The sequence below is a fragment of the Cebidichthys violaceus genome, unplaced genomic scaffold (assembly GCF_023349555.1).
Source record: "Cebidichthys violaceus isolate CVI_PGR_0920_01 unplaced genomic scaffold, fCebVio1.0.p SCAF_7, whole genome shotgun sequence".
Lineage (NCBI taxonomy): Eukaryota > Metazoa > Chordata > Actinopteri > Perciformes > Stichaeidae > Cebidichthys > Cebidichthys violaceus.
In genome coordinates this window covers 1,658,844-1,674,131 of record NW_027176927.1, presented here as the reverse complement: position 1 = coordinate 1,674,131, position 15,288 = coordinate 1,658,844, and the positions used below count along the sequence as shown (strand labels likewise).

Sequence of the window (15,288 nt, the reverse complement as noted above, 5' to 3'; positions counted from 1 at the left end):
GAACACACCGTTACAGTGGTCCAGTCTACTGAAGATAAATGCATGGACAAGTTTTTCCAAATCCTGTTGAGACATAAGTCTTCTAATCCTTGATATGTTCTTCAGGTGATGACCGCACAGTAGGAAGCGTGCGTCAACTCAAGGAGGAGGCTCATGCTCGCGACAGTGCGAGGTGTTAACATCAATGGCATCCTCCTTAGCTAGCTCAGTGGTGCCAGATGAGCTAGCAGTATTGAGTATACATGCACGCTTCCATCTGCACGACGATACGGTTGCCAGGTGTAGTTCGGTAGAAAAATAGAAAAAAAAAAGTCAAATATATTTCCTGCATGAGACTCACAACAAGGTCTGCGGCTTATCTTGAGTAAACAGGTCACGATTGCTGGAAAGAGACATTGCTGTTGAATTTTTCCAATTTGTTTTTTTGGGCTTAAGCCGAGTGCCATGTAGTCCAATTATAATCGAGAGAAGGCAGACATCTCTCCAACTAATAGCTCCTAAACTAGGCAAAACAATCTAGATTAATAAATAGCACTACATGTAAGAGGACGTATGTTAATTTTTAATTGTGGGGTGAACTGTCCCTTTAAGGGTGCAAACATTGTTTAAAACTTGGTGTTTGCCGTTTGATAAATGAGTGTGTCTTGTTCTAAGGGAGACAGTGGTGGACCCCTGGTGTGTGAGACAGCCAGTGGGGACTGGAGGCTGGCCGGGGTGGTGAGCTGGGGAGAGGGCTGTGGACGGCCCAATAAACCAGGCGTCTACAGCAGAGTGACCCAGCTGATCACCTGGGTTAAAGGACATATGGAGGTAATGTATAAAGGGATCCCCCCCTCTCTGTCTTTCACTATATGAAAGTGTCACGATCACGTTAAGTCAAGCTTTGTTCAGTGATTTTATAGTTTAGTTATATCTGTGTCAAGTAGATTGCATTGTTTGTGTCCTGCTCTTACATTTTTTAAATGGAAAGCATATCAGCCAGTGCCCACAATGTATTGTTTTTATTTTGAATAAAATATTATTTACTATCATTATATTATTAATGTCATATAATATTGTATTATGTGCACCTCCTTCACAATATCCAATGTTCAACCCAGGTTAAATTTTAAACAGGTTGCACAAGTGTTGTTGAAATCAGTCAACAGAAGGGACAGTAAATACAAGTATTGGCTCAGTAAGACATGCTGGGTGCCAGCAATGGATTAATGTTTATACAGACGATGGGCTGCAACTTTGTATGCCTTGCTGGATTTATTTTAGTGGCAGAGGGTACACAATACATTTATTGATACATTTCCTTTATGGACATATAAAACTATATTTCAGGCCATGTTGTCACTTTCACCTTTCTATTCTTGCTGCAGGACAAACCAGAGGAATTGGAGACCACAACGGCCATTACCAACACCTCACAAGTACCTGACACTTAAATGAAGACAATTGACAATAAAGAATCAAATCGCCTGTATCTGCTTGTTTTTTATGAAATAAACTAATATTGGGTATATTGTTATGGCAATAAAAAAAGTAAAAAAAAATGTATGGCTAAAAAAAAGTACACATATCTTTGTCACAATTATCCAAAAAGAATTAACAGATATTAGGGATCCTTACCAAAAATCTCTATGTCATGTGTTTAAAAAAAAAATATGTTCTAAAAACATGCCTCTGGCAGTCAGTTTCACTTATCAACTCTCAAATATCTTCCTGGTAAAATGTCAAGTCACGTAGGCCACTGCTGCAGTGGATGCTGCTATAGTGCACGTGGTGTGAACGTGCGTGCGTTTATGAGCGTGCACTGGTGATGCTCGTGCACTACAACAGACCTTCAGTCTATTAGGCCCAATCCCAATGTCCCCCCCTAAAGCCTTAAACCCTGAACCTTCAAGGACTTACTGACCTCACCTGGTAAGTGGTTGAGTGTGACAGACTGTGAGGGCTTGAAATGGTGTATAGGAATGGGACAGCACAATAAGATGTACCATTGTGGGTATTTATTTTATACTTTGTACTCCCTGATTTGAAAGTCTTCCAGGATCTTTCCTCACAGGATGAGAGGTCATTAATATAATCTATTTACTCGTTTTTGTCAAAACAGCTTCAGTGACAAAATCAAATATTTTATGAATAAATATCTTCTGATTTCATGTTTGTTTTTTGTTCCATCTTTAACCCTTTATGTTTCTGAGTAAATGTAATATGACAGGCTGAACACACATGTGCCCTCCTCTTTGTTTACCCTTTTTTTACGTCTCCATGCGTCCACTGGTTACCCCGTGTTTAACGTCCCATTGCAATGAATTGTGGGTAATTCCCTTAGGCAAAGTCTGCATCTAATGCTGACTTAAGGAAAGGGTTCATGAAGGGCTCAACATGTCTTCCTAAACAGACAGCCCTAAACCCTCACGGACTTTGCGGACGTGCTCCCTCAAAGTCCGTAAGGGTGGAGATTGGGATTGAGCCAAAGGTAATGCCTCCGTGACTTTGCTGTAACCGTTAAAGTGTGAAGAGCAAGGCTTCTTCTCCTCGCGCAACTACTGCCATAGCGCGGCGCTTCCGCGTCCAGCGTGAACCCTTCAAACGGCTCTGAACTGTGACTTCTCTTGGGGGGAAAAAAAAGAGTTGACGTTAGCGTCGTTTTACGTTATCTCCAGTAAAACCTGACTACTGCTACAGTCTCATATCAGCAGCCTATCGGATTCCTTTAGACACAAGTCATTTGTCTCAGTTGAGATAAGACAAAAAACAAAAGATATAGTCAGGCAATTACTGGCGAACAAGAATGTGCTCGGTGATTCGCAGGGTGAAGCCGGTCCAGCTGGCTCAGGCTGTCACGCTTCGTCTCTGTGCAAACACCGAGGGCTCGGCCGACAACAGACGCTTCCGTCCGGGCTTAAGTGCTGGCACGCTACGAGCGACCAGCAGACCGTACTGCTCCAGGATGGCGCTGACCGAAGGACTGCTCTTCAGACAAGTACGTTCACATTAACGTCGTTTTGCTACAGTTGACGTTCATATTTTTGCTTCTATGACTTCAGGGAAGTGAGCTAAGCGGAGCTAAGCTAAATGTTAGCTCAGCGTTCACTAGGCTACTTGTAGTGTTGTGGCTGTAACATTGCACTTCATGGAGGTGTGCGTCTTGTCCAGTCTGATACAGCGTTAAAGCAGATGACGGCTCTTTCTGAGTTGTTTATTGTTGCCTTTTGGTTGCAGTTGGAAAAAGCAATCTCAACTAAAGGTCCACTTACTCGTTATTTTTCCCTACAACTAGCCAGTAAGAGGACCTTGAGTACAGCTTTCCTCTTATTAAACATGTAGCATATCCTTCTGCTATAAACACTTAATCTGTTTTTATCACCAACACTGCAAACTTTACAACTGGAAAACGCACATCTTTGACAACAAGTAGTTCCACTTCATAAAATGTTACCTTTCCTCTCCTTGGCTATCACACACACATACAAACACACACTATCACAGGGCGACGTGGAGTACGTGCACCATTACCATCCTTTGTAATTTACTGCTGCACCTGTTTTTTTCTGTTTTTTTTCCCCCACCCAGCTGTTTGAGTTGGAGAGCAGTACCTACACCTACCTGCTTGCAGACACCGAGACCAAGGAGGCGATCGTCATCGATCCTGTACTGGAGACTATCGACAGAGACCTGAAGCTCATACATGAACTGGGGCTCAACCTAAAAGTGGCAGGTATACTGATTAACTTCATGTGGTTGTACTTAGCATTATTGTGTCCCCCCCCCTATAAAGTCAACCAACTTTTAAATATCAGTGTCCCATCTTCGTCAAACCTCACTTTTCTCAAGACTATAAACTCAGTGAAGTCAGGCTCAGAGACAAGTGTACAGTGCAGATTCCCTGTAGGAAAACATATTGTTTCCTTTGTTGGATAGTAAACACCCACTGCCATGCGGACCACATCACAAGCACTGGGCTGATGAAGAAAAGATTGGTTGGTCTGAGGAGTGCAATCTCCAAATTCAGCGGTGCCTCCGCAGACATCCAGCTGTCAGAGGGAGACAAGATCACCTTTGGAAGACATGTAAGCAGAATGTACTACTATTATTACTACTATAATACTCTTAAGTATCACGACCAGCTTGAAATTCACAAAATCAGCCTAAAAGTCGATCTGAAACGACTGAACGAGAGTCTGTGGAGCAGCCTTCTGGTCGTCGGGCCGTGGTTGGAGCTGGCCAATGCTACGCTGTGATTGGTCAGTCTGCTCTGGAGGGGCAGGACTTAGCGACGGGCTAGTTGCTTGATGAAGTAATTATCACATGCCTTGGGTTGATCTCTGTCTCTTGTCACCCCGTAGTATCTGACGGTGAGAGGGACCCCGGGACACACTGATGGGTGTGTGGCGCTGGTGTCGGGCGATCAGAGCATGGTCTTTACTGGAGACGCTCTGCTCATCAGAGGCTGTGGCAGGACAGACTTCCAGCAGGGTAGACACACACTTTGTCCAATCTCCTATCAAAGCAATTGTTTTTTTTTTTTCTGGCCCAAAGAGAAAACATTTATTTTTGTAATGCTGCTTGAGGAACACAAGAGGGCAGTATTGTGTCTGTTTTCTTTTGGAGTTGGTGTAACCTTGTCTCTCTAATTCAGGCTGCCCTGAGAAGCTCTACGAGTCAGTCCATCAGAAGATCTTCACTCTGCCTGACCAGTGCCTCGTCTACCCAGCACATGACTACTTAGGTTGGCTCAATGAAAACCCACACACCTGAATGTTTACCTAACATCTGATGGAGTCACTGTTGTAAAAACTGGTTGTGCGATTTTAAGCACCAGCATAGTGTTGAAAAGCCGTTGCCCGTATATTCCAACCAACACTGATGTGTTACTCATGTTGTTACAAGAGTGTTTGTACAAATGTACAAAGCACAAACTTTTCAGACATACCTCTCATAATACAAGCAATACAGTGTAAAAATACAATGTTAGTATTGGCAACAAAGTACTTCAACTTAAAGTACCAGAAGTAAAAGTAGTTATTATGCTAAATGGACCATTTCAATATAATATATATTATTTGATTGAAAGTATTGAAGCATTTAATGTTTATCACTTTACTGTTGCAGCTGGTAAACATGAGGATACATTTAACTACACAATACTGCAATGTAGCCTTACCTATGATAATATTTCAGAATTTAGTTGATTTAGTTTTGTTTCATATATATATATATATATATATATATATATATATATATATATATATATATATATATATGAAAAGTAACTAAAACAACCACAGAAATAAAGTAGCATTAAATTGAAATACTCAAGTAAAGTAGAAGTACCTTATAATTGTATGGTACTTTAGTAAACGCACTTAGTAACTTACACCCGTTTTATTTTGTTGCTACTTTGATACTATATAGATCAGAAAAGTGACATTCTTCAGTCTGTCAACTATCAGTCAGAAATTATATTTGATGCACACTGTTTTTTTTTTTTTTTAGCTGATATCTGATACAAGTTGATATACTGTATATCTGCCAAGAAGTATTTACAGTGTATCACATTCTATCACATCTGCCAGCACCATGTGATTTTACTGCATTTACCAAATGTTTTCTTTGTTTTAATGATCAGTGAGATTCAGCATCTGGCTAACATTAAGATGACACATCTGTCTGCATCTGTGTTTGTGTTTCAGGTCAGACTGTATCGACGGTCGGTGAGGAGCGCAGGTTTAACCCGCGCTTGACCAAGAGCCTGGAGGAGTTTGTGAAAATCATGAATAACCTGAATCTTCCCAAGCCGAAAAAAATAGGTATCAAAACATATTTTTTCTTTAGTCCAAAGCCCACTCATGCTCAGTTGGGTAACATAAATAATTCTTGGGCCAAAATAAATTACATTTTCAAGGTTGTAACACTGCAGTGCACAGACTCACACATAAATCGTTAAAATATTTTGCTTACTTTTACTTATGAAAAATGTTTTCTTTTCTTCCTTCTTTGCAGATACTTCAGTGCCTGCTAATTTGGTTTGTGGAATCCACGAAGTCTGAATGTCCTGCTAACGGGAGGATTTTAATGTTATTGTCAAAGATAATTTTTCACCCTTTTCATTGATTTTCACCTTTTATTTGACAGATGACAGTGTAGACATGGGAGAGAGCAAGAGATGGGAATGGCATGTAACAAAGGTACTTCAGGACGTTGCAGTTATATGACAGAAAGGGAGGATTTTAATCACATCAATTACATATCAAATCTGAATCATTAATACTCACCAAGTATGTGCACATAGCAAACATATCCATGTTTGTATATCAGCAGAATAAACCGAAAACTGCTTGCCATAAAGTGCTTGTCTGTGTGTAGTCATGTAAATGTAAAGATGTATATTTTCATAGCTGTCTCTATTTGGAGCGCATCTAATGACATCATCGTGATGATGCTTCACATTAAAATACAATCATCTCTATTTAAACTATATTACAAATGAGATCTAAATATTTACATGAGGAAAAAATATTGTAAAAAAATGTGTTTTGATTATATTGAAATGTGAATTTGTGACTATTCAACTGTGTTGTTATTATTTAAGGGGGGAAATTTACGAGAAGGAAAAGCTCAGATGGGAATGTTCCATTCAAGGTTTGGTTTGGTATTCATGAATGCTTAACTGGGACTATTGAGTTCTACCAAATGGCCTTTCCAGTGACTCTGGACCCCTTTAGCCAAGGACACACACACACACACACACACACACACACACACACACACACACACACACACACACACACACACACACACACACACACACACACACACACACACACACACACCACTCGGACTACTGCCAACCCCTGCCTTTTGCATAGCAGGAAAATCAAACTACGCTATTTGCATTCAGAACCCCAGAGGGCCAGGTCTCAATTGACAACATGCCATTGTTTGTGCTCTCATCGGTTCCTCTAGATGTTTAATAGACGAGAGTTATTGACACGTGTGTCATTCTCTCAGTAAGATATGAGGAAGAGTATCAACACAGAGCAGTCTGCGTCTGGGTTTCAGGATGTTCTGCAGCAGCCCCATCAGCCAGTAAGACAGGTTTGTTTGGGAGCGTCGGCCACAGAAACATGCTCATGTGATGTTATGCTGTACGATGGTGTTGGACTGATCACAAGCTTTTAGAGGCCAGTCTGAAAATGTTTTCTGTGGGGCAGTTTTTGAGTGAATCTAAATGCAACTCACCAAGCGACGAGTAACATTACAAGAACTGTAGGTTCCAACTACATTAGTCAAAATATTTCTGCCTCTGCTGTGAAGATTACTCTTTTTTTTTTTTTTCCACCATATCAAGTGAGTACAATATTGTGGCGCTAGAGTAGCGTTACACTATTTTGAGTGGATTAAGAGCTCTCGAAATGGACCACAAACTTCCATTCAGAAACAGACAAGAGTAGGTTATTTTTGAAGAACATAATCAGATAACTCAATTGTCTAATAATTCAGTTATTTTGTTTGGTGAGGATCCTTCATAGCAATGGACTTGGCTGTTTAATAATAACATGGTGCCTGGCGCCGTTTTTGACACGCTGGATCGCTCTGATGCTGCCCGTATAAGGCAGAGGCAGTATCGACCACGATGTGACACATCCACATTAAATACAGCTGCTTCATCAGTCATTAAAAAACTAAATTCAGTGTGTCCTCCGTTAGTTACGTTCATTCATTCACAGTTTTTAGAGCAGCAGTCCCTAACCTCATGTTAACCTACATAAAAAGGATCCTAATGAATTTCACAAATGAGGTTTACTGAACTTAAATTGGGGGAAAAAGAGAACATTATCAGCTTGACATTCGGTGTCAGGTTAGAAGGGTCGGAAACTCTGTTTTTAAATAAAGAGGCCAATATTGTGCTGATACACAGCACTGTATATTGGGCTGCTGTATTTAATCCGATCCCGTTCCTTTCAGCTACACTTTTTGTTCTTTCGGTGGGTCAAACATGAATATCTTTGATGTTTTTGTGGTGAAATGCCTGCAAGGTTTGAAGCTCAAAAGCTGCACACCAACTTTGTTAGAAATAAAAGAAGACGACTTGTTTATGAAAGAAAGTCGGTGGGTGTTGGCTGGTTGCAAGTTAATACTGTCAACACACACACACACACACACCCACCATCTACCAGCTGTCTCTGTCAGCACTTGAGACAAACAACATGATTTAGACCGCCTCTGCCTCACCTAGTGTCCTCGCTGACAGACACCTGCATTGTTTGGTTTTTTAAATTCAAAACAGGAGATGTGTGTGTGTGTGTGTGTGTGTGTGTGTGTGTGTGTGTGTGTGTGTGTGTGTGTGTGTGTGTGTGTGTGTGTGTGTGTGTGAGAGTGAGTGACCGTTGTCGCCTTCAAGCTGAAGATATGTTGCTTTAGAGAGACAGTGGTTTCCATATAAAAAGTTCCTTTTCTCTCGACCCGGTTTTGCTGCTGGGAAGCGAAGGTGCCAGCTGTCCTTTCACCCAGTCTGTGTCACCCATCTGCCGGCCCTCTTTCAGCCCACTTACACTGTGCCACCATGAACCTGCTGCCCATTCTCCCTCACACCATCCACATGTCACTGGAGAGAATCTATTACACTACAAGCTCATTCAGAGAGGGCTGTAAAGAGGCCAGTCGGGGCGATGAAGCCCTCAGAGTGAAGAGCAGATTCCGCCCAACAGACCTGAAATCAAATACTCCTTTAGGGACTTAGAGTGTATCTCTGTATACGTAGTATTGACTCCAAAATGGGTTGTTTTTTTTGCTACTCTGACAAATTTCAAAGTATTACTAACATTTGCTACATATATTCACATTGCTGTGGTACTCCATGGTACGTTTACAGTGCCTGTGTAATACTTTATGGTATTTTAATCTCTACTGGGATCAATATAAGACTGCTGGAGGGACTTACACTACTGTGACTCATATTATGTGTACATACCCTCAGTCATCCAGGTCACGAGATCTCTAGAGTTCTAGTAGTAGTAAGTCACACGGCCTTGATGGTCATGGAATATCTAATACTTTGTATTATTACTCTACTGTCCTATAGGGACTTTTGGGGAGTTTGATGTATTCTATAGTAACATTGTACAACTTTATAATACATTTTTATCATCGTGATTTTTCTTTTAGGACTCACTGAGTGATTTTATAGTCTTGACTGTGCTAGCACTGTATTAATCCGGTGTTGTTAGGGGAGAACGGGTTTAGTTGTTACACCCCTTTCCAGCCCTGTCTTCTAAAAGTGACCTTCCCATACAATAAAACTGCAAGGTGAATTACTTTCTGAGGGAAACCTATTTAGTCGTGGATTACGTTTGCTTTGAGGTATCACAAAGAGAAAGGGTGTTGGTGGATGGGTATAAAAAAAACACAGACTGTACACTCAGCAGACTGCTGTTAAAGCCGATGTGAACCAAGCAGGTACAACCTAAACCGAACAAAGTAGTTTTGTTGCATTTTTGTTCAATTTTGTCATGTCAAGCCAAACCATGTTCTTTTTTTACTCAACTTGTTGCCTAAACTTAACAAAGTAGTTCTGTGGCTTTTTTTTTTTTTTTTTTCAATTTACAACGTTAACCAGAAGAAAATATGTTTCCCTCCAAACGTAATTGAGAGTACAGTTCAGTTGAATTTAATTTAATTGGAGACAGGGTTGCCTTTTCCCTGTTTGCACACCAAGAAGAAGCAAAGCTCACATAGTTAGCTTATTCTAAAGACTTATTTTTTTTTTTGAAGAAGCCTTATAATAACAGAATAGAACAAACAACCTTTCTGCGAGCAATCCCACAATGTATTTTATCGATGCAAAATGACGACGATTGTGTCTGAAATTTCCGTTAATTGCTCATTGTTGAGTAGATATAGAGTCATATAGGGAGTGGTGAATGAGGGACTGATTTACACAGTCCTCTTCTCAGAGGCATAGATTCACCCACCTTCAATCTGAGCAAACATCCAGTCAGCGAGAATAACTGAAACTTCTGTGCAAGGTTGTGTGTATAAATTGGAAATTTCCAACATTGGCACCCCCCAGTGATAGTATCAAAAACACAAGTTCATCCTTGTGTTAATAGCTAAACTCTAAACCCAAACTCTTACTGTCTTCCAAACACATTTTGGGAGAAATTCTGAGAACGAGGTCCAAAGACACCTCACTGGTGCATAACAGTAAAAGTGTTAATTAGACAGCTTTGATCCAGGTGTCAACGGTATTAGCAGGGTTACAAAATCGACACTTGAACGCCATGCCATGCTTTATTTGACCCCATGTGTTGGGGGTTAAATAAAGTTTTACATTGCAACATACTGTACTAGTTATAAATATGTAGATTTTTGTAGGGATGATCTCCCTAAACCTCTGTATAACTCTCACTGCAGAGTAAAAGGACAAAAAGTCCTGGAAAAACAAGAAACATTCTAAACACTCACTTTAAGATTGTCACAAGAAAGAAGCCGCCATGACACCTTCAAAACGAGTGTTTATCCCCTCAGGGTTTCTCTCTGAGGTCTGGAAGCACAGTATAAGTACATTTACTACTGCTGTTTTTAAGGTACTTGTACTACTTGATTCTTTTTCTCTCCAGTTCTTCTACTTTATACTTAAACTTCGGTCGGAGTAATGGGTTTAATGTCAGTAGTGGAAGAAGGCAGCTCAGGATTGAACCAAATTGCTTTTGTTCTCTTCAAATTTGTTAAAATATTTAACATGTTTCAAGTGACCCCAAGTCCCCCCTACTCTACATTATTAAAGCATTCCCACGGGAGCTTGTCATTAAAAGTATTTAAGTGGCCTTTTACTTGACAGCATACTGGCAATATGCCGGAATGACTCTTTAGCTGAGCCGCTTCACAATGAGAAAAGCTCCCGTCAGTTCCCAGAATAGAAATCCCATTTCGGTGCAGGGACGTGAACGGGACTCCTCTCGCTGTTTGTCCGCACCGCACGGGAACCGGCGGTGGAGTTCGCTCGGACTGGAGGAACACGGGGCTTTCCATTTACGCCCATCACACAAAACACTTGTATTAGTCGGCCCCCGCCTCCGTCGTCGCCTTCTTCCTCCGCGCGTGCTTTCAGTTCAACCTCACCTGTTGACGCCAACAGCAGCAGCTCGCGCTGCTCTGTCAGCATTTTCCTGGGTGGGATTGAATCAAACCACGTGAAGATAAACAACGGGCAGAAAGTACAATGTAACGTGGCTGTCAGCCTCACAGCAAACAGTCGGCGAGCTCGAAGTAACGTAACGCGACTCTGACCTGAGCGTCTCAAAGTGAAAGCGCGTTAAAAGTTTCCTGAAGTGACGTTTCGCTACAGTTTTTTTGTACTTTTGCCGCGTTTCCTCTCTTTAATGTCGCCCGGAGTTGCCACTATGTTATGAATGAGGACCCACAGCTCTCAACGTTTTCCAGGTAAGAGCGGTTGTTTGCTTTAATTCTTGTGTTTTGTTGTTACACTACCAAGTCAGCAGAAAAGGGCTTCTCCCACCTCCAAACTACTTCCACAAAGCTCGCGCAGTTCCTGCTGTAAATAATACATCTCACACGAGACAGAATGTTCAAGTGAAGTCGCCCTGACATTAACGTGTTAAATGACACGGGGACGTTGTGAGTCCCTCAGTTCTAGACTCAACCGAGTCTACCTTTTAATCCCTCTGCACCCAAAACAAAGGAGGAATTAATCCAGCTTCCTGATTGTTCTATGCATTCTCAAAGCAAACTGCCTGAATCTAAATCTTTGGCCGTGAGTGTAAAGTAGTTCATTGATTCATTCTCAATTATGTTTTTGTTCCAACCTTGTCCCATGACCAGTGGTGGACTCAGGATGTCTGAGGGGCATATGTGGGGGGAAAAAAGATGAATAAAAAGGGCTTGAGCTACATGTGGTGGGGAACCAGCTTGCAGAAAGTGTTTTTAGCATGTAGAGCAGCACTGCATCATGTTTTCTCCAATTAAGTGCCCCCATTAGTTCACTGCATCTTGTTTTCTCCACTTGAAGAGCCGCCTAGAAGGCACTTTTATCATGTTGTATCCCCTGAGTCCACTGGTGCCCATGACAATAATTCTACCTTGCATACATTCCCTCTTTTGTGTACACTGACCCTGAGATATCTCGCCTGTTATCCGTCCATCAGGACGCACAGGGTAAACAGAGTTTGGGTTGAGAGATTGCCTCAGGTTTGGGAGGGTTTGCCGTCGAGGGAGTTCTGCCTTTTAGGTATTGTCGGTCACACACACACTCGCGTCTTGTTTTGACTGTCTTCTGGACAAATCTGTGTCTGAGCCCTGTGTCATTAATGGATCACTCTCTTCTTGCATCATTTTATTCCCAAAGATTGACTCAGGCCTAATGAATCTGTGTCGGTGCAGTTGAACCAGTACTGATGCCAGGAGTTTCATTCAGTAGCAAGGATGGGGATTTATTACAAGAGATTTTCTCACAGTAAACCTTCAACTCTGCATTTGTTGTTTCCATCAATGAGATTTTCTAATGTTGAGGACTAATTAAAGCCTACAGGTAAGTAGGGCTTAAAGGAAGATATTTGCTGCATTTCAGTTGGGCTGCAACTAATCATAAGCCTTTTTCACAGCAGATATTTTCACTGGTCATAGTAGGAAAGTCACAGTTGTTACTTATAACATTAAAGTCTCCCAGTAGACTTCAACAGTAAGCCAGCATGCACAATGCCAGGACCCTGAAACTGCTTCATCAAATCTTCAAACTGTGTTTTTTTGTCTGATCCGTCTGAAACTAAAAGATATTCTGAGATATCAAACGGAGAAGAGCAGAAAAGCCTCACAATGACACCTTAATCCCCCTATTTACTGCTTTTGATGATTTAATATATAATAAATATAAATAATATAAATAATCCATATTTATTTTTAGCTCTACATTGCAGGAGTTTTTTTTTTCTTTTAACAGGAAAACAAGCTTAAACATTTGAGCTTCTTCCATTGGACCTGCTGAACTTATTGCACAGTTTTTAAGTCAGAGTAAAAATGAAGTGGGACAAGATGTTGATTTGCACCCGTAAGTGCAACATGTGCTGAGGCAGCATTGCATTCTGGTAAATTGAGGCTACTCGTAGGGATGGATATCTCAGTGTCCAGACCAAAATCTGATTTCATAGCCCAGAGCATCAGAAACTCTACTGGAAGCTGGCATCAAATGTTGTTTACTTATTTCTTTGCTTGATAATGGGCTACCTGATTGGAATCCTGGCTTTTTATTATTTCTTTAGATTGTATCCAAGCAAAGTTCTTGTACGGCAGCTAGTGTTTGGACAGCATGGTTGGTATGGTGTTGTTGGCACTAGCTAAGCCCAGACCTTTTTATTATTGGCGCTGAAGGAGCCGGTATATCTTGACGTGTACAACTGATGCTTGCATAAAGCTGCCGTTGTAGTCACGGCACAACATTTCATCAGCTCGTCGGCCAATTTTCCCCAGGAATGTAGAAAAATGTATGTTGTTGTTGCATTCTCTTGCATGTGACGCATGATCTTCACTAGCTGCGTCTGTGTGTTTTGTCATGTGTGTTGCCACCCAGGTGTCAGGGAGGTGACAGCTGAGTGACAGCCAAAAAACCGGCTCCTCTCACCTGCTTTTCCTGCTCACAAACTTGTACCGTGACGATAGCTTCCTTCTCCTCGGCGCCGAGCCAGCAGAAGCCACACAGCAGCAGGTCCAGAGGTCGCTGCCGGGCCGTCCTCAGCATTTAATCTGTCAAATGACAGCGTGCCCTTTGCCCCAATGTAAGAACAGGTCCATAAATATATCAGTTTTTATCTGTTTTGAGGAAGCACATCTAAATATTGCAACATTTAAAAAAAAATAAATATATATAAATATATAAATATATATATATATATATATATATATATATATATATATATATATATATATATATATATATATATATATATATATATATATTTTTAGCTTGACATAATTTACACATGCTGCTGCAGCCATTATTTCCCCTTTTATACAATCTAGCAGAAAGCAATTAGTCTAAAATCAGACTTTATGTGTTTTGCAGCAGGGCAAAAGGAGGGACTTCAGTGTCTCAACTTTGACAATAAAAATAGGAAAATGACTTATGCTCGCTGGAAACATCGTGTGCATAAGATACTAATGTGATGATGTCAGGCCTGCTATTGAACCAAACGTTTTAAAGACTGGAGGTTTGGTCTGTTGGCCTTTAATTGTGGCCAATTAAAAGAACATGTGACTTCGTAGTAGTTCACATACTTAATAGCTGGTTTTGGTCTCATGCCTTCTGCAGATGAGAACTAAAGAAGCACTTTGACATCTCGACTTGTGGACGCCCCTCTGGCCTGTATAATGCCACTGTGTTTACAGCACAGAACAATGCACTGAATGTATGCTGTGGTGAACGTGACTGATTTCACAACTTGCTAATCCTCTGAAAATGTCTGAGTCTGTAACGTGACAGTCAGGTGAAGTAGAGGTTTTATTTTTCACTGTTTTCCAGGTCTGCAACCGGGAGAAGATCTGCTTTTAATTGCATCTAATTACATTTAATTGCAATACTTCAACGCAGTTTTTGCTCACTAGAAAATCTGACAGACGGACGTGTCGGATAATAAATTCTGACTGTGAAAGAACCAGAAGCTTCCTGCTCACTGTTGATCACTGGCACTACTTTTATTTTCAAAGTCGGGTAAAATCCATATACTCGTTAGTTTTACCGGATGAAATGTCGCAATTGTAACGAGTACAACGGATCGACCATGAGCAGGAGGTTTAACGGAAAACAAAATGGAGTTCTTGGCGAGATCAATCTTTCCCATATTGGGCCAAATTGGAAATTGCGCTTCAGCCCACAGAGCTAACGCACATCACCTTTCTACTGTTTACACTGCAGTGCACAGTGACCCAGAGATTAGTCCCCGTCAGTATCAAAGCTCAGTTCATCTGTGTCGCTCAGACCTACTTCTTGCCACATTATTATATCATTGAATTCTACACAAACCTCCATTGATATCCGATAGATTGTACGTTTGGTTTGAGTGAACTGAGAGCGGCTTGACCTCCGACCCCGGGCTTCTGTGGATTAATCCGGCATTGTACGCGGGCCCCTCCTTTACGGGGCACTTCTGCTCTCATGCTCCGTGTGTGACATGTTTGTCCCTATACTGCCCTGGTATCAAACGCACAGGGACAGACTGTAATCGGCGTTCACACCCACACAGAGCATACCACCGTCAGAGCTCTTTTGTCCCGTGTGTTGCT

At 41.3% G+C, this 15,288-nt stretch overlaps 2 protein-coding genes and 1 long non-coding RNA gene across 5 annotated transcripts in view; all 3 read left to right on the top strand.

The window, feature by feature from the left end:
* Positions 1-427: 427 nt before the first annotated feature.
* Positions 428-1,471, top strand: LOC137891465 (uncharacterized). Of its 2 annotated transcripts, none has more exons than XR_011105354.1 (3): positions 428-550; positions 655-810; positions 1,368-1,471. It is a non-coding gene; the product is annotated as an uncharacterized lncRNA (long non-coding RNA). The 2 variants fall into 2 exon arrangements; XR_011105353.1 differs by having other exon boundaries at positions 429-540.
* Positions 1,472-2,338: 867 nt separating this feature from the next.
* Positions 2,339-6,566, top strand: ethe1 (ETHE1 persulfide dioxygenase). Its single transcript, XM_068735983.1, has 7 exons — positions 2,339-2,977; positions 3,568-3,712; positions 3,916-4,064; positions 4,341-4,470; positions 4,634-4,723; positions 5,688-5,804; positions 5,998-6,566. Exons 1-7 carry the CDS (start codon positions 2,786-2,788, stop codon positions 6,042-6,044), a joined length of 870 nt encoding a protein of 289 aa, XP_068592084.1. The 5' UTR covers positions 2,339-2,785; the 3' UTR covers positions 6,045-6,566.
* Positions 6,567-10,954: 4,388 nt separating this feature from the next.
* The window catches only part of phldb3 (pleckstrin homology-like domain, family B, member 3), a 26,298-nt gene continuing 21,964 nt past the window's right edge, over positions 10,955-15,288 (top strand). Inside the window, exon 1 of one of the 2 annotated variants that reach the window (XM_068735361.1) lies at positions 10,955-11,439. In XM_068735361.1, the coding sequence (XP_068591462.1) occupies positions 11,409-11,439 (31 nt within the window). In that variant the 5' untranslated portion in view covers positions 10,955-11,408. The remainder of the gene's footprint in view (positions 11,440-15,288) is intronic. The other variant, XM_068735360.1, reaches the window with a different exon arrangement.